The sequence below is a fragment of the Ascoidea rubescens genome, assembly GCF_001661345.1.
Source record: "Ascoidea rubescens DSM 1968 unplaced genomic scaffold ASCRUscaffold_11, whole genome shotgun sequence".
NCBI lineage: Eukaryota > Fungi > Ascomycota > Saccharomycetes > Ascoideales > Ascoideaceae > Ascoidea > Ascoidea rubescens.
Window position 1 is genome coordinate 119,326 of NW_017962923.1, and position 17,787 is coordinate 137,112.

Below are 17,787 nucleotides of genomic sequence, written 5' to 3' on the forward strand. Positions count from 1 at the left end.
CCTGGTTATTTTCACATGCTTCAACGTTTCAAATGAAAAGTGTGACTTGCGAAGCGGACCAGCCCAGCTCTGACTACCGGCTTTTCGAGCGAGATTGTGATAACAGCAAGTTGGAAAATAAAATCTGTAGCTGCTAATCTTCTTCTACCTCTTGATATAATTCAGCACAAATAATTCTTGGTTAGAAAGAAGCATTATTTTATATTGCAGACGAATCCAAGATGCAAATTTTTGTCAAGACCTTAACAGGTAAGACTATTACCTTGGAAGTTGAATCTTCTGATACAATTGATAATGTTAAATCCAAAATTCAAGACAAAGAAGGAATTCCACCAGATCAACAAAGATTGATCTTTGCTGGAAAACAATTAGAAGATGGCAGAACTCTTTCAGATTACAATATCCAAAAAGAATCCACTTTACATTTAGTCTTAAGATTAAGAGGTGGTGGTAAGAAAAGAAAGAAGAAAGTTTACACCACTCCTAAAAAGATTAAACATAAACACAAGAAAGTAAAATTAGCTGTTTTAACCTATTATAAGGTTGATCAAGATGGTAATGTTGAAAGATTAAGAAGAGAATGCCCATCTCAAACTTGTGGTGCTGGTGTATTTATGGCTAACATGAAGGATAGACAGTACTGTGGAAAATGTCACATTACTTTCAAATTAAAAAAATAAAATAGTTGTTGAACTAAACATTTAAATTATTTACATGTTATATATTTTGACTGTTTGTAATTTATATAATTTTCTTTAACATAGGATTTGTTTCTTGCAACTTATAATTTCAAAAATGTAAAATATAGAAAAAGTGATATCTACTGGTAAATATCAGTTTCAATCTTACAGAGTTTTCAATTAAGTTAGAGCTATGACAAATAATAGTAGATATGTAGCAAACCACATTGTATATTATAAGATTTATATTGTTAATATATACAGGAAACACCATTAGGTTTTTTTTTTGCTTTATGATTTTAGAAAAACAAAAAAGAAAAAAAAAGAAATCAAAAAAAAATATTCTTTTAGATGCTAACAGTAAAGAACACAAAAATAAATGAATAGAATATAAAATTATAGAATAAACCGAAATCATGAGCGACCGATCAAAAAAGAACAAATTGAAAACGAATAAGCCAGAGAAAAAACACAGAAAAAAAATAAAAGGGCTTTTGATTAAATGCAAAAACAACAAAAATTTAAAATTAAGTTCTAATCTTTGATTTGAAAATAGAGAATATAATAACAGAAAGCATTTTGGTACATCTTATTATAATTTAGCGGGATTAGGTTTAATATTAGCTACCTGTTTGAGAATTTCATCAAATCCTGCTTTACCCAATTTGGAATTGGAATCAAACCTTTCAACACTCCAATCCTCAATTTTATTGCACAATTTTTTAAATGAAGCATATGCTGTGATTTGTGCTTCTTGTAAAAAAATTGTTTTGGTTAAAGGTTGAATAGGATCAGGTTTATAAATAACAGTTTCGTAAACTGATAATACTTTATTCATTGTCAAATTAATTGACCTCATGGTTAATTTTTGATTTTTTGGGTCGATTTCAGAAATCTCTCTGACATAAGACTTGTCTTTTCCACCAACTAAAACTAGTAGCCATGAAGGAATTTGCTGCTGGCATGTTATCAATCTTTCAGTTCTTAGAATACCAGTTTGAGGATCTACTTCTCTTCTCAAAACATCAACTGCAACCACATGAGCAGATTTATTATTGGGGTACTTCTTCCAATTGGCAAAGGAAACCAAGTTCCATGAATAATTAAAAGATTGTTGAGATTCAAATATCTTCATCTTCTGTTTCAATCTTCTGATTTTGTGTTTCTGTTCAAGTTTAAAAATAACAACTTTTGAACAGTGCCTTTATATAACACCAATAATAAAAGTTTTGAGTGAAAAAGATCCAGAAGATATTTTTTTCAGTGAAATAACCTCTCTTATCATAAACAAAATAAAATAAAAAACAAAAACATCTTTTCTGCGCAGACCAGAAAAAAGAAGTAAAATTTGTCACCAGAAGTTCTGCGTATTCGGCGACAGGTTCTCATCCAGCCGGCTTGGGGGCTGCTTAATGACCAATGAATGCAGCAGCCAATCAGCGTGCTGGAAACAGTCATTGTACTATCACATGTAATTACGGTCGACGTTATGTAAGCATGCGTGACGCTCATTTGAATGGTTGCTTCGGTTCACCACAAATCGTTTCTTCTCTTCTCGTCCTTATCTTCTAGCATAGATACTATTGTTCGAGTACCACAACTATCTTGTGAGAATCGCAAAATCCAAACCTAATTTTACTTAATGAATAAGACCCACAAAATGCTTTGCCGACCTAACAAAATTTATACTATTTGGTGTGCATTCTTTTTTCATTGAGCATTTCTCAATTGCCAACAGTAAACAATCAGTATTGAATAGTGGGTCTGAAAATATGTCAAGTATAGTCCTGATATATATTTATCACGTGAGCTATTAAGTGTTTTGAAACGTCGCAGCAAGTGACTGATTTTGGCCAGTTCTATTCATACAAGTTTTGTTTATTCAAAAAGTGATTTTATATCACGTTCTTTTAAATATATCTCATTTTTATCACTCTTACATGCGCTTGCTCACTGTTTTTTGTTTGAAAAACCTATTCATATTGAGATCCAAAAATTGTCTTGTCAATTGGCATGCTTTTGACAAAAAATTTCTTCATAGACACCTCTCAAGATTATGAACATGGAAAGAATCATCGTAAATTTGTTCCACAATAACTATAATATTCATTCATGACAATTGCAAATACTCAAAACAACAATAATAATATTGACTGCAATAACATCGGTATTAAAAATACCAAGATTGCTGTCTCTGAAGTCAAACCACCAGAATTTCATTCAGTGAGTCCCAAAGAAAATGATGCATTTATTGAGGATTTTCTTCAACTAGACCAACCGTTAATCGATGATATTAGTTCTAAAAAAAGGGAATATAGCCAAATCTGTCTGGATGATGAGAACATTGATTTATTTTTAAAACAATTTGATGAAATAATGCAGGGAAACAATACATTTGTTCATGGCACCAACAAATCTTCATCTGAGAATAGTTTTTCTTCACAATCTCAAGATCCCTTATTATTTATGTCCAATAATAATGAATCTTTGGCTCAAACTCCCTTATCTTCAATATTTTCCAATCTTGATCGAAAAAATGTTGATATCGATGCATATAAAAATTTGCTAAAAAACTACAACAGATTGAGATCAAAATTGGTGAATCAAAATAAAATTATAGTTACATATGATAAGCTAAAAGAATCATATTTGCATATATATAATAGTTTTCTAATTGTCATTGATGCATTGAATATTAATGAGAAAAAAAGAATACAACTACAAAGAGAAAATGATGAGTTAAAAGATTTTGTTTCTAGCAAAAGTGACTGCTCATACTATTTGGACAATCCAGGGTACAAAGATTATATCTTAGAACAAAAAGAAAAACTCAAAATTTTGAGGATGAAAAATAATAAAAACAAAATAAGTAAAATCGATAATAACAGAGTTTCTAAAAGAAAAAGACCAGCTTCCGAAAAATTCTCAAAATCTGAACATTTTGAAACAATTAATTTGGAAAAGAATGGAAACCACAATGAGAATGAACTTTTATATCAATCTTTATATGATTATTGTAGAAGTATATAGATATATATGTATTATAATTGAATTATATAGTTGAATAATGGTAATTGGATTTTTATCGATTATTTAAATATTTTTTTTTTTTTTGTATTTATTTTTTCGTTATTTTTTGACTTTTTAAGAAAAAAACATTATCCAGAAAAGCATTATATATTTAATATTATATATATTCAGTCAGTCATAAGGATGAAAAATCAATCTTTTATCTCTCTTTCAAAAAGCTATTTTTCTTTTTGATAAAAGACCAGAGTGTTTGGTAAAGCTTTTCATTGGTTTGAACCCCCATTTTCTTAACATCGCTTTATCTTCATCCCATCCTGTACACATTGTCGTAAGCATTTTTTTTCCAGTAAAAATTGCATTAGCACCAGCCATGAAACATAAAAATTGTTCATGCTCCTTCATTGTATATCTTCCTGCTGCAATTCTTATTATACTTTCAGGCATTATCATTCTTCCAGTCGCAATTGTTCGAAGAATAGAATCAAATGTTAAACTTTTTGTAGAATGAGCAGCTGCTTTAGGAGTCCCCTCAATTTCAACTAATCTGTTTATAGGAAGAGATTCTGGATGTTTCTTCATATTAGATAGTGTGTACAAAAAAGATATATGATCATCTTCAGTTTCCCCTAAACCTAAAATACCTCCTGTGCAAGCAGAAATTCCAACTTGATTAACATTATCGATGGTTTTCAATCTATCATCATAGGTCCTTGTTGTGATCACATTAGGATAATGCTCCCTTGAAGTATCAATGTTATGGTTATAACAGGTTAAATTTGCATCCTTCAAAACCTGTAGTTGTTCCTTTTCAATCATACCCAAAGTAACACAAGACTCCATACCTAAATCATTGATCCCCTTAATCATATCAGCAATTCGTTTAAGAGCGCTTTTTCTCCCATTCATATCTCTCCATGCTGCTCCAAGACAAAATCTAGTACTACCGTTGGCCTGAGCTTCTTTAGCAGCCTCTAAGACATCATTGACTTTCATCATCTTTTCCGCCTTAACACCGGTATCATATCTTGAACTTTGAGCGCAATAAGAACAATCCTCTGAGCACCCACCTGTTTTAATTGATAATAGGGTACATAATTGAATCTCTTTTGGATCATGAAAGTTACGATGAACAATCATGGCATGATGCATCAAATCTGGAAGTGAAGCATTGTATATTTTTTTAATTTGCAGTTTAGTCCAATGGTGATAGGGTTTTTCAAGTGAAGTGGCAAATAAAACTGGATCTTCATCAATTTCATTTTCAATACCAGTCTTATTAGGTGTATTTTTAACATCTTCGCAAGACTCATAAAATGATTTGTCCAAAGTTTGATGTTTTACACTAAACTTGGAGGGTTTTTTGAAAATCGGATCAAGAGCAGGAGAAGAATAAAACTTCTTTATACAAAGAAATTTTAATGATGAATTTGAATATAAGGACAAACTTCTTAATGAATTATAGGACATCATGTTCAAGAAAGAAATAAGTTGAATACTTGTTTTACTAGTTTTGCTTGTTAGAGTTGTTAAAATTATAAGAATCGGAAAATAAAAAAAGGGATTTTAAGCAAATAAAATAACTGGAAAAAGAAATTAAAAAATTCTGAGCCCATACAAAAATTTGAACCACTATAACAAGTTTTTCTTGAGTTCCAGGACTCTAAAACTAAGATTGAGCTTTTAGATGATAGTATTACTCCAGAAAAGAAATGATTGGTTAAAAACATGCTGATTGTGATAAAATGACTATCTAGTTACCGCTTTAGGAAATTATAGCTAACTTGTTTTATGTTCAAAAACAATTATCAGATTTTTAATTAAATCTTAAGCGAATATTCACTTTTTTGTTGAACCAATAAAATTAACTTAAAAGAAAACAAACATCAATAAGTTTTATCTTATGATTGGTTGTTTGTTTTGTTAGTAAAACAGGATTCCTGGTAATTAAAATAACTCAATAGTCAAATCTATTGCTCTACAAAATTCAAACTCAAATGCTCCTATAGCCCTCATTAAATGTTTTGTTAAAAAAAAAGCAGCCACTAGCTAATAGTCTTTGTTAACTGCCTGAAGTTTCAGAGGGAGCAGTTTTTCAGAGAATTGTAGAGTATTAATTCTGGAAATAAAAAATATGACTAGTGTAATTACCAAAATAGGAAATATCAGAAATGCAACTGACTCACGTGAGACTAAAACAGCAAACAGATTTTTTGAAGGGAAAAAACATAATCATGTAATTTAAACAAAACATAGCTCAACAAGGAATGTCTTTCGGCTCATCTTCATTTGGGGGAACTGGAACAACCAACTCAATTTTTGGAAAGTCTTCTTTCGGGACAGGCAACTCAAATTCTGGTACACAGTCTTCTTTCGGGGCTTTTGGGAACACACAAAACAATTCAGTTTTCGGAAAATCAACGTTTGGGTCAGGAAGTAACAACAACACCCAAGCATCGCCATTTGCAAGCTCTAATTTCAATAACAACAACTCTAATTCTATATTTCAAACATCTCAAACCTCAAACTTTGGCAACTCAAGTTTTGGCATTGGGAACACTCATTCAAGTAGTAATAATTTTCTGCCATTTTCTTCTTCTAATCAGAAGAGCGACATTTCCAACGCCACCAATTCAGCTTCTCCTTTTGGATCACTTGGGAATTCCAAACCAGAAACCAATAAAAGTTCTCCTTTTGGTGCTTATAGCACAAATAATAATTCTATATTCGGTTCATCATCTGGAACAAACACAAATAATCTGCCATTTGGAAGCTCAACATTTGGAAGCTCAACATTTGGAAGTTCAACATTTGGAAAAAACAAAAGCGAAAAAAACAGCGATTTTTCAACCATAAACAATCCATTTAATACCTCTTTTGCAAATACTATAAATAATCTGAATGCAAATACTATAAATAATCTGAATGCAAATCCATTTCCATCTGGTAACACAACTGGGAACAAATTTGATATTTTTAAGAAAAATGAACCCTCTCCATTTGGGTCATTTGGATCAAATAACAGTTTTTCAAATGCTTCTCCATTCAACAGTACTAATTTTAACAATAAACTGTCGCCGTTTGCGTCTTTGGAAAGCACCAATAACTCGGCTTTTTTGGAATCAAAACCAAATCTGGGTATAACAGCTGGAAATCCTTTTGCATCTTCATCAAAGTCTATTTTTGGAGATCGCACAGACCCAGAAAAAAGAAGCAATGCAAAGAGCGATAATATAATATTCAAACAAGCCAGCGATGAGATTCAACGAGTTTCTTTAGATAGTTTGGATGAAGAAACAGTTAGGCAATATACTTTAGACAAATTTGAAAGAGGGAAAATACCGGAAATTGCACCTCCGATAAAAATCTGCTAATGGTGTAGGTGTCTCTTATTATTTCATTATGTTTGATCCAATCTGCTTTTCTGTGCACTTTTCTGGAAATTCTTTGCACATAATGCTCTTTCCCTAGTAATACCAGATACACATATGTTTTATTTTCGGGCCATATTCGCTGAAACGCCCTGATGGCGCTAGGCCAGGGGCTGCCATCGTGTCCAAAAACTCTGCCATCGTATCGAATGAAGTTCTGCAAAAACTGGGCCCTAAAGGACAACCCTTTGGCACAGTTTTTTTGCATCGCTTATTTCCAGAGTGGATGCACTTTTCAAACACTGAGAAACACCACCCTAGACTTTTCCGCACGTGACTCCCATAAAATTTTTTCCTTTTTTCTGATCAATAGCTTGATCAATTGTGCTGTGCCATGCTTTGCGAGACAACTATTTAATCAGTTATTGGTATCATTGGTGCTGCTATCAAATATTTGGTTTTGCTTCTACATCGTTGGTAATATGTTGTAGTGATCAATTAAAACATTGATTTGAACCGGAGATTCCTAATCTTAATTGCTAATAACCAAGGTGTTATATTTACTGGAGTAAATCCTTTTTGTTTTTCAATTCCCAATTAGCAGGTATTTTCTCTATAATTAACCATAGCTTTTGATCAAAAGAAATTTTAATAAACCCACATAAAACCTGGAGGTAACTTAAATAGAATAAAAGGATACATATTTGAACAGTTCCTAATCGAATCCACCAATTTTCAGTTCTTTAGGTGACTAACTTTTTCATCTTCTCCGATTATTTTCGGTATTTGCTTTTTTCTTTGTTTAAGTCTTACAAAAATAAATATTATCATGCCTGATCCTTTGATATTATCAATTTCCTCGGCTAAGGATAAATTAGATGAACAACTAGCATTGAGATATGTCGATGAATCTATTTTATTAGGGATAATTAATTTTACTCATTCTAAATTCAGAAACATTATTTTAAACCGTTTGAAAGAGCAAATCGTCCTGAATGAGTCAAAACAAGCCATTAACTTAAATTGTTCTACTGATACACATAAACAAAATGAATCTGTTCCAAATCTGAAAAAATCAAGTGAGCAACCAAGGGATATTCCAACTGACTTACATAGCACTTCAAATCATACCACCGAAGCTGATTATTATGATTCCAATCAACTACTTGAATATCTTTGGTTAAATTTTCATTACCCTTTACTAAAATATTTTCAATTTCAAACTCTGTCGATTTATGATGAGTCTCTACTGAAAACAAATAAAATTAATAAGACTTTGAAGAAAAAGACAAAAAGTAATTTGGAAAATAAAGATCTTATTTTCAACAAACCTATTGAAATTCGAAAAGTTTTTGAAAAATTTTCAAAGTTTTATAAAATTTTTAATGATTTTTATTTTGATCTAATTAAGCACATACTACTCAATTACAATCTATCTTTGATACTACCTCCAGAATTTTACAAATTCAATAAATTAGATTACAATCTTTCAGATGCAAAGCCTGTTAGTACCAACCTAAATATCTCAACTTTGTTGTATTTTATTTATTTTTGTCTATTATATAAAGGCGATATAACAAGATATCACTCCCTTATTAATCTTCACGTCCTAAGAGCTACTTCAAATTCATATAAACTTTTTTTGCAAAAAGTTTCTAATCTACAGTTGTTTGAAAAATCTTTGGCATTTTACAAGTATGCTTTAATGATTTTGCCATGTTTTTCGGAGCCCTATGTTCGTATTGGTATGATCACCAACAGCTTTTCTCTTTTTTCCAATGAAAATGTTAAAACAATTTTATTTGATTTTCCAAATGATAATCATCTAATCGATTTTATAAATTTGAGTAACAATGGTGATAAATTTGAAACATTATATCAACTTATTCGTGGTTCGTGCTCGAGATTATCCAATCCTCTTGGTATTATCAATGTGGAAAGATTTTTATTAGAAATCTTTTCAAGTGATAAAGTATCATATTTTGATAGATTATTCAGAAAAACAATTTTAGAAAGAGAAGAATACATTAAAGAGTTTTATAATTATCAAAATTCCTCTTATCACAATAACACTAGTTATAGTTATAAAAATAAAAAATTTGATAGAATCAATAAAAATAAATTTTTTGAAAAATATTTGAAAGCTGATTTTATAATATTATTTGGCTATTACTTTAATGTTACCAATAATTTCTCCAGCCTGGAGGAGCGTCCGTTAGATCCTAAATCACTTTCTTTCAATGGATTTTCCATCGATGATATACAGGAATCCTTTTTTAGTATTCTTCAAAACCAATTTATTTCTATCAATCAAAAAAATGTTGAGCTTGTTAACAAAATACTTATTGTTTTAATTGGTGGCTATTTTATTTTATTTTCTAAAGAAACCAAAGAGTTAAAATTAAAACCAAACAAAATTACTATTAATGATATTTCTGTTCATTTAAAAAATTACCTTTTGTTTACTTTTAAATTTTCTTTGGAAATTTTTAATTACATATTGAAAATATACAGTAAAAAATTCTTGAAAAGCAGGTATAAAAATAGCACCAAGAGTTATTCTCAATCTAATAATAACAAACTGTCTCTATTTTTAGATAGGGATAACAAAAAGTTTTTCGAGGAAAGTTTTTTTTTATTTTTGCCATTCTTAAGAATATTATTGAATTGGATAAAAGAATTTAAGATTTTATTATATTTGGTTCATCGAAATAAAGATTTTGTTCAAAAATTTGCAGAGATTTTGAATATTATTTATGAAAATTTCAATAGTTTACCATCTTGGTTAGAAAATGATCAATTGAAAGCTAATAAACCTTTAATAAATTATTTTAATCATAGACAATTAAGAGTTTATTATTTTAAAGAGGATATTGAAACTAAAGATTTCATGCCTATTGGAAATTATTTAAAAGATGTCAAAGATGATTTTATAAACGGTTCTAAATTAAAATCAATCAGACTCCTAGGAGTTCTCCCAGAGAAGGATGAGGCTTTTTTGAGTGAAATTAATTGTAGAAAGGAGAATGATATTTCAAAACATGATAACACATCTGAAGTACCTAATAATGAAGATGAAAAGAAAAATGAAAATGAAGGTGAAAATTTGGAGATTAGAAAAAAATCAGATAGCTTTGTCAAGCAATTTGAATTGGAAAGCCAATTCTTTACTAACGATTTACTGCTTTTGAAAAATGATAATCTCTCAAGAGTTTTTGCAGTTGGTTGGCTTGGAAAACGAATATTATATTCATGTTCCTGGGTTTCTTGGAATACATCATTGAACAAATTTGATTTCAAAAGAATTAATGCGTACGAGAATAAAGATGTTTTAAAAGGATTTGATCTAATGGTCAAATCTAAAAGTTGCATGAATCACGATCTGACAAATCATAGTTTATTTGATTTAAAAAAAGACAAATATAAGGTTAAATCTGAAGAGGATGGCTTAAAACAAAAATCTAGTTGTAATAACAGTATTGATAAAAATAGCGATAATAAAACTAATAAAGATAGTAGCAGTGATAACAGTAAAATTAATAATAATAATAATAATAATAATAATAATAATAATAATAATAATAATAATAATTTTACAGTTTCTGATATCAAGAATAACGAGAACAATGATATCAACAGAACAACTGAAGAACCTAATTTACAAAATAAATCAACTCAAAACGAAAAGGAAAAAATATCAAAATTGGTAGATGGAATTCTTAACGACCGAATTCCTGTGATTCAATCGTTTCAAAAAACTAATGAATCACTTATTTATTCCGAAAGTAATCAAGAGCAAGAAAAGTCTTTTCAAACAATGGTTGATCTGTTGGTCAGAGATGATGTTAGTAAGGTAGATTTATCAACAAATCAAAAATCTAATGTCCATAAAGTTGATGTTATTTCACAAGAATTGCCTTCTTCGCCTGCAAAAAATAAAAATATATGGTCAGCCTTGACTGTTCAAGCGAATGCACAGTCAAGTTTACCTTCTTCTGAGATCTCTTTAGGAGTGGATAAGTTGGCTCAACCAAATGTAATTTTACCTGTTTCTAAAAGTCAAAATCCATCTATGGCAACAATTGTTTCTGGTGAGGGTTCATTGGTAACACAGAGAAAAGCTCCTTTGTCTTTAGAAGAAATTGAAGCCTCTATGTTTTCAAACATTCAAAAAAGTACAAGTGTTCTTAATTCCAACTATTCCCAAAAATATAATTTTAATACAAATGGCAATTCATCTCTAAAGGGAACTCAGAATAATATCAATTATGGCGACTACTCCCAAAATATTGGAACACTGATCGGTTGGAATCCTGCATTCAATGGAAATCCGGCACCATATGGGTACAATTCATCAAATTTTAGCCAAAATGCGTTCTATGGACAACCAGAACAACCCTTACCATATAATTCAACGAACAATGGTCTTAATAACTATCCTGGTTATACAAACAACAAACCCTATGAAGGTTTTTACTCTTCAGTGCCTGTTTATGGAAATGTGGATCAAAAAGATCCTGCTTATGATTATTCAGTGATGTCTTCTTTGAATAGATATTTTCCTCAAACCAAAAAGCACGAGTCTTTTGAAGATCCTAATCTTAGTTGAATATACTTTGAATTATTTAATTTTTTGTATTTGTATGTGATTATTCGCCGTTCTGTAGTAACCCTGTGTAAGTTAAATGGATTGTAAATTCCACCAATTACTGCTCATTCTAAAGGTACCAAACCAATATTAACGCAATTGACGACCAAAGCCAGGAACATTTTCATATTGATTCACAACGATGTTGTTGAAACCATTATACCATGGCCATGTGCCATTAAGAACAATTGATAGAGCATTGATGGTTATATCCTGTTCAGTTGGAGCGTATTTCCATCCAGAAAATAATAACTATATCATTGGGTTAGGAGAATCGACTGCATTTAAACCTGTTTTGGAGAAACTAAGGGATGGAATGCTAAGTGATAAGACAGGAAGACAGATTTTGAGAGAGCGACCCAGAATCACTTCTAGCTCTTTGAATTTAAACTATTTAAAGAATCTCCCTTCAAACACGTTAGGAAATACCTATTATAAATGGCTAGAAAGAGAAAAGGTTTCACCAGATACAAGAGCTCCAGTGAAATACATCGATGAAGACGAATTAGCATATATATTTCAAAGATATAGAGAATGCCATGATTTTCATCATGCTATAGCAGGTTTACCAATTACAATTGAGGGTGAAATATCGGTCAAAGCATTTGAATTTGCAAATTTGGGGTTGCCTTTTGCAGGCTTTGGAACATTGTTTGCTCCATTTAGATTGAATGCGACTCAAAAAAAAAGAATATATCAAATTTACTATCCTTGGGCCTTTTCAAATGGAGTTAATTGCAAAAGCTTACTTAATGTGTATTGGGAAAAGATTTTGGAACATGACATCAATGAATTGTGCAAAGAACTACAGATTGAAAAACCACCAGATTTAAGGCAATTAAGACGTCTTCAAAAAATAAAGAATAGAAGCAAATAGCTATAAATTGTAATCAGTTGTAATAAATAGCAGTAAATACTTACAGGTAGATTTCACTGAATATGTTGCTTTGCAAGGCCAACAAGTTCGAACCACTAAACCCTACCGCTTCTGTTATTAGTTCATAAAACAACATCACCTTTACTCGATTTTTTTTTCTTTCGACTGCTTTTGTTACCATCAGAGATAGATTTTGCTCTCAAGATGCCTGAGCACAAAGAATTATCTGACCAATTATTTCTCGAATTGAAAAAAAGAACGATTCAAGCAAAAGACTTGTCATATTCACCTTATTCTAAATTCAAAGTTGGATGTTGCATTTTGGCTGATACAAATAATGATACTGGTAACGGGAACACAGTGTGGTTTGTTGGAGCAAACGTTGAGAATGCCAGCTATGGCGCCTGTATTTGTGCTGAAAGATCAGCAATTATTCAAGCTGTTATGAATGGCTATAAAAAATTCAAGGCAATTGGAGTCTCGACTATTTCGACTGAAATTTCCTCTCCTTGTGGTATATGTCGCCAATTTATCTATGAATTTTCTAATGGTAAGGATATTCCTATTTATTTATTTAATGACGATGGTTCAAAATTTATCAAAGTCTGCTTATTTGAATTGTTACCTTTAGGTTTTGGTCCTAGCGATTTAGATGTTCAAGTATAATTATGAAAATTAATAATTTTTTTTTATTTTTTTTCTTAAGCAATCTGGGTTAACGCTGATTAACTATGAAATATTGACTACTCAAAACTATAAAACTCTGTATTTTTTATTCCCAAACATGTACTAAACTCTTTTACGAACTGGATAGCGACATTTTCAATCGATAAATCATCTGCACCAACCATATTTTTGTCTTTAATCAGTTCTTTAATTGTAACTGTTTTACAATCTGAAGGCAAACCACAAATAACAAAGTTTCCCGAATTAAAATAATCAGTGTCTGTGTCGATATTCAAAGCAATTCCATGACTTGTTATCGCTCTTCTAATTTGAATTCCAATTGATGCGATCTTATGATGTTCGTTCAACCAAACTCCTGTGTGGCTATTAGTTATTGCAGTTATCCCGAATTTTTTTTTTAACAAGGATATTATTGAATTTTCCAAAATTGAAACATAACATTTTGGAGACAAGTTGGCAAAAGATCGTAAATCCAAAATTGGATAAGCTACCAATTGGCCAGGCCCATGAAATGTTATTTGCCCACCTCTTTCAACTTGTAAGTAGTGTGCACCATTATAATTGTAAATTTCAGAATCAATTGTTTGTTTTTTCTCTCTTTTACCGCCAGTATAAATTGGATTGAATTCAAAAGTCAAGACTAATGGTTTTGGTTTATCAGCTAGAATTTTTTTGACTAAATTTTGTTCGTAATCTGACATGTTCAGTTCATCTTCCTTATTAATTTGGCTTTTATCTTCATTATGATCTTCAATGCTTGCTTGTTTTTCATTCAATAATCTTAGATTTTTAAAAATCTTTGATTCAATTTTTTTAAAATCAAGGTTTAATCTAACAAAATTTTCTTGGATCTCTAAACCCTTTTCATAATCCATTATATTTTTGAAGTGAATATGAGTCAACACATTTGAATGTTCATTAGTTGGCTTAATTTTCATATATTTTTTATTATTATCAGGAAACTTCAAATACTCATCACTATTGATTTCTTTGATGGCATTAAAACAATTTGATGACAAATATTTTTGATTGAGGTTAAAACTTTTGAAGAAATGAAAATTTTTCAAACATGGAGGTTTTAAATGAATTGGATTCATTTTGATGAATAAAAAACAAAAAAATTTTGACGTTTTAAGAGTATTTTCTCATCCAGCAGTTTATGATTAATGACTATCAAACAACAAAATGAGTGCTCATGTGTGTGAAATGAAAAGTGCAAACGGAGATGCACTATACTCAGAAAATAATAATAGAACATAATTAAAGATGGTGAACATTTAAAATTATAAAAGCAAATAAAAATAGCACATTTTTATTAAACAAAAACAGAAAGAAAAAAAAATTATCCAAAATTTCCAAAATTTAGTATTTAATATTTAATAAAAGTTAAAAAAAACAGAAAAAAACACTATACAAATACAAGACAATATTTATAAATGAATTCAAAAAAGCAAATTAATAAAGTGATAATCCAACAGTAGAGCGAAATGAAGCAATCTTGTCAACCTTACCAAAAGGAACCATTTTTTTAGGCATCTGATGTTTATTTTCAGATTGGTTAGCGTCAATTGGCTCGCAAGGAGATATTTTATTCTCAAAAAATTTTTTATCAAAATTCATGATCTTGGTCTGAAATTTTTCATCGTTATCAGTTCGTATTGGCCGACTCCAAGTTTTTCTTAATTGTATTTCTTTAATGCATTTAACTTCAGGAACATTATGTAGAGGAGAAAATGGTTTGAAACTAAATTTGTTATTTGCGTTTGAAAGAGGTTTTTTATGTTCATCTATTCTATTTTTATAAACCAGAAGGTCGCCCTTTGATTTTTGATCGTCCTCATCTTCATCTTCAAACTTGTACTTTGATTTCAAAGCAAATGCTTCCTGATTTTCCAAATACGCCTTTTGAGAGTTGTAATCCTTGGGATGAAACACCTTTTCATTGGGATCCATTTCATACTCCCTTACAGTTATCAAATCATTGTCCTTCCACTTGACCCCTCCAGCGATTTTTCTTCTCTTCCTTTTAACAAGCGAGGAATCAGACTCTCTTCTCAAAATACTCTTGTTTCCATACTTGTCGACCTTTGGTGGTAGAGCGACTTCGTGGATGGTTTTCGGGTCTGTGTTTTGTGAGGGCGCGTCAGGTGACACCGGCTCTGTTTTCTTGCTTTCAGCCAAATAGGACGAGATGGTCCAGGGCTTCGAACGAACAGAACCACTGGTGAGGGACACCGAGGAAGAGGAGGAAGATGCTGCTGCTGATAAAGACTTTGGAAAAGACGTAGGTTTCTTAGTTGAATCACTGTTGCGGCTTTTCAAAGTGGAAGAAATAGATGGAGAAACGAGTCTATTGTTATTAAATACTGAAGAAGCTAATTTACTTGAAGCAGAAGCAGATGTGGAAGCAGAAGTAGGAAAAGCAGACTGCACTTTTCTGGACATGTTGTTATTGTTGTTATTATTGTTGTTATCAGAGTTAAAAGCATCTAATTTCCTAGCATTTTTCATAATTTCATTAGAGAGATTTTTGCAAGTGACGGCATGGGAAATATTATTGATTGAATTTAAAGGTAGAGCAGATAATTTATTTAAAACAGGAGTGATTTTGTAATTATCTAGGTATGAAGAATTAAATTGAATATGATTTAAAAACCCTAGCGTAGTTGAGATATTTTCAAAGTTTTTATTTTTCAAATCGTATCTTAGCCAGTTTGAGATTCTGCTAAATAGTTTTAATTTTTTCAAATATTTTTTTTTCCATATCAGATTATCGTTTGCTAGTAAATACCTGATTCTATTGAGAGAAATAAAACGATAATCAGGGGAATTTCCCCAAGTGGATTTATCAAAGCATAGTAAAATGGAGGCAAACCTTTCTATTAATCGAATGGGATCATTTAAAGACTTTGTTGGATTTTGGTAATATTTTTTAAAATTTATATTAATTAAAACTCTTAAAAAATCATCTGCATTTTTACCTAAAGCTCTCAAACTTTCGGGTAAAGTTGACAAAGTTTCATCAAAAAACTTATCATCGGAGACCAATTTATCAGCTTGATTAAACAATGAATTAAAGACTTGAGAGTTTGTTTTAATGGGCTTGTTATTTGTATTAGTGATTGTAAGAGGGGAATTTGAACGAGATTGGGGTAATGATTGAAGAGATATTTTTTTATTTTTTGTTGAAGAATTCTGAAACGTGGAAGAATGGGATCTTTTTTTGGATGAGTTAGAAGATGTAAATTTATTATGTGTGTCCGAAGTTTCTTGATAAGAAAAGGGCAAATGTTGATAAACCAAGTTTGGAGCCGATTTTCGTGTTCTTTCTGTGATTGGGGGTCTAATGACAGCCAAAACCTCGAAATCGCTAGAACTGGAGTTGTCATCATCGACATTAGTATCATTAGCATTTTTTGAAGAAGAATATTTTGAACTTGAAGATTTTGGATCTGATTTTCTCTTTTGAATATTTTGATTATTCATATTTTGAATATTATGAATGTTGTTTGTATCAGAGAGCAAATCATTTTGATTTATGTACATTGAAAAATTATCCAAATCAAACTCATTATTCAATTGATTATTCAAAGGGTTATTGATATCAACTAGATTTAAAGGCTTGTTTATACTGTTTGTATGATTGAGATGAGCGATTTGGTTAAGCAGTTGATTTTGGTAATCATTGGACATTAGAAGGTAAGGTTCGATCATATTAGTAGAGTGATTAGTGGCAGTTTCCTTACTGATGTTGTTGCTAACGGTATTTGAGTTGGGGTTGCTATTGCTATTGCTATTGTTATTGTTGTTGTTAGTATTAGTATTAGTATTAGTATTAGTATTAGTATTAGTATTAGTATTAGCATTAGTATTAGTATTAGCATTAGTATTAGTATTAGCATTAGTATTAGTATTAGTATTAGTATTAGTAGTATTAGTAGTATTAGTAGTATTAGTAGTATTAGGATCAGGATTGTGAATGTTGATAGTATTATTGTTAGTAATGTATTTGTGGTGGTTATCCATTTGAGAATGGTTGAGTTGTAAGTTATAACGATTTTGCTCCAAGGTGTCAGAGTAAGGAATACTGGAGAGAGTGGTGTTCTCGTTGGTGAATAGAGAGGATGGATTGATGTTCACATCCAAAGCACCCATTTCAGACAAGGTATTGCTCATGTTCAAAGAGTTGAAGTTGATTAAATCATTCAAATTGTCAATATCACTACGATCAATATTAATGTTGTCAGACATTAACGAACTATATAGTATCAGCGCTTGGGGGTATGGAGGCACAAGAGGCAAAGGCAAAACAGCAGACGCTGGCGGCGACAACGGAAGCACAGAAGAAATAGAAACAAAGAAACAAAAACAAAGAAGCACACGCAGCACACTCAGCACAGACACTCAGCAGACATTCAGCAAACACTCCCCAAGCAGAAGAAGCACAGGAAGCAAAAAAACAAGCACAAAAAAAAACCACCAATGCACGTGAGGCCA

The 17,787-nt window shown here is 30.9% G+C and overlaps 12 protein-coding genes across 12 annotated transcripts; 7 read left to right on the forward strand and 5 right to left on the reverse strand.

Moving 5' to 3' along the window:
- The first annotated feature begins 118 nt into the window (after window positions 1–118).
- Window positions 119–927, forward strand: RPS31 (ubiquitin-40S ribosomal protein eS31 RPS31 fusion protein). The gene has a single exon (XM_020193671.1). It carries the CDS (start codon window positions 222–224, stop codon window positions 678–680), a length of 459 nt encoding a protein of 152 aa, XP_020045852.1. The 5' UTR covers window positions 119–221; the 3' UTR covers window positions 681–927.
- On the reverse strand, window positions 736–1,025 carry ASCRUDRAFT_109477 (uncharacterized protein). The gene has a single exon (XM_020188721.1). The coding sequence runs from the start codon at window positions 952–954 to the stop codon at window positions 790–792; it is 165 nt and encodes a 54-aa protein (XP_020045853.1). The 5' UTR covers window positions 955–1,025; the 3' UTR covers window positions 736–789.
- A 64-nt stretch (window positions 1,026–1,089) lies between these two features.
- UPS2 (Ups2p) lies at window positions 1,090–1,950 on the reverse strand. The gene has a single exon (XM_020193672.1). The coding sequence runs from the start codon at window positions 1,813–1,815 to the stop codon at window positions 1,273–1,275; it is 543 nt and encodes a 180-aa protein (XP_020045854.1). The 5' UTR covers window positions 1,816–1,950; the 3' UTR covers window positions 1,090–1,272.
- An 842-nt stretch (window positions 1,951–2,792) lies between these two features.
- ASCRUDRAFT_9225 (uncharacterized protein) lies at window positions 2,793–3,710 on the forward strand (the record flags this gene model as incomplete). Its single annotated transcript, XM_020195097.1, has 1 exon — window positions 2,793–3,710. One exon carries the CDS (start codon window positions 2,793–2,795, stop codon window positions 3,708–3,710), a length of 918 nt encoding a protein of 305 aa, XP_020045855.1.
- An 82-nt stretch (window positions 3,711–3,792) lies between these two features.
- BIO2 (biotin synthase) lies at window positions 3,793–5,577 on the reverse strand. The gene has a single exon (XM_020188722.1). It carries the CDS (start codon window positions 5,178–5,180, stop codon window positions 3,921–3,923), a length of 1,260 nt encoding a protein of 419 aa, XP_020045856.1. The 5' UTR covers window positions 5,181–5,577; the 3' UTR covers window positions 3,793–3,920.
- A 397-nt stretch (window positions 5,578–5,974) lies between these two features.
- NUP42 (FG-nucleoporin NUP42) lies at window positions 5,975–7,081 on the forward strand (the record flags this gene model as incomplete). Its single annotated transcript, XM_020195098.1, has 1 exon — window positions 5,975–7,081. The coding sequence occupies one exon, from the start codon at window positions 5,975–5,977 to the stop codon at window positions 7,079–7,081; it is 1,107 nt and encodes a 368-aa protein (XP_020045857.1).
- On the forward strand, window positions 6,850–7,627 carry ASCRUDRAFT_109540 (uncharacterized protein). Its single transcript, XM_020188723.1, has 2 exons — window positions 6,850–6,868; window positions 6,987–7,627. The coding sequence occupies exon 2, from the start codon at window positions 7,234–7,236 to the stop codon at window positions 7,567–7,569; it is 336 nt and encodes a 111-aa protein (XP_020045858.1). The 5' UTR covers window positions 6,850–6,868; window positions 6,987–7,233; the 3' UTR covers window positions 7,570–7,627.
- A 280-nt stretch (window positions 7,628–7,907) lies between these two features.
- On the forward strand, window positions 7,908–11,687 carry EST1 (Est1p; the record flags this gene model as incomplete). Its single annotated transcript, XM_020191955.1, has 1 exon — window positions 7,908–11,687. The coding sequence occupies one exon, from the start codon at window positions 7,908–7,910 to the stop codon at window positions 11,685–11,687; it is 3,780 nt and encodes a 1,259-aa protein (XP_020045859.1).
- Window positions 11,688–11,868: 181 nt separating this feature from the next.
- Window positions 11,869–12,603, forward strand: COQ4 (ubiquinone biosynthesis protein COQ4; the record flags this gene model as incomplete). Its single annotated transcript, XM_020195099.1, has 1 exon — window positions 11,869–12,603. The coding sequence occupies one exon, from the start codon at window positions 11,869–11,871 to the stop codon at window positions 12,601–12,603; it is 735 nt and encodes a 244-aa protein (XP_020045860.1).
- Window positions 12,604–12,768: 165 nt separating this feature from the next.
- On the forward strand, window positions 12,769–13,308 carry CDD1 (cytidine deaminase). Its single transcript, XM_020188724.1, has one exon. The coding sequence runs from the start codon at window positions 12,808–12,810 to the stop codon at window positions 13,267–13,269; it is 462 nt and encodes a 153-aa protein (XP_020045861.1). The 5' UTR covers window positions 12,769–12,807; the 3' UTR covers window positions 13,270–13,308.
- A 38-nt stretch (window positions 13,309–13,346) lies between these two features.
- On the reverse strand, window positions 13,347–14,228 carry LIP2 (lipoyl(octanoyl) transferase LIP2; the record flags this gene model as incomplete). The annotated part of the gene is made up of 1 exon (XM_020190741.1): window positions 13,347–14,228. The coding sequence occupies one exon, from the start codon at window positions 14,226–14,228 to the stop codon at window positions 13,347–13,349; it is 882 nt and encodes a 293-aa protein (XP_020045862.1).
- Window positions 14,229–14,745: 517 nt separating this feature from the next.
- On the reverse strand, window positions 14,746–17,541 carry ASCRUDRAFT_9232 (uncharacterized protein; the record flags this gene model as incomplete). The annotated part of the gene is made up of 1 exon (XM_020195100.1): window positions 14,746–17,541. One exon carries the CDS (start codon window positions 17,539–17,541, stop codon window positions 14,746–14,748), a length of 2,796 nt encoding a protein of 931 aa, XP_020045863.1.
- Window positions 17,542–17,787: the final 246 nt, after the last annotated feature.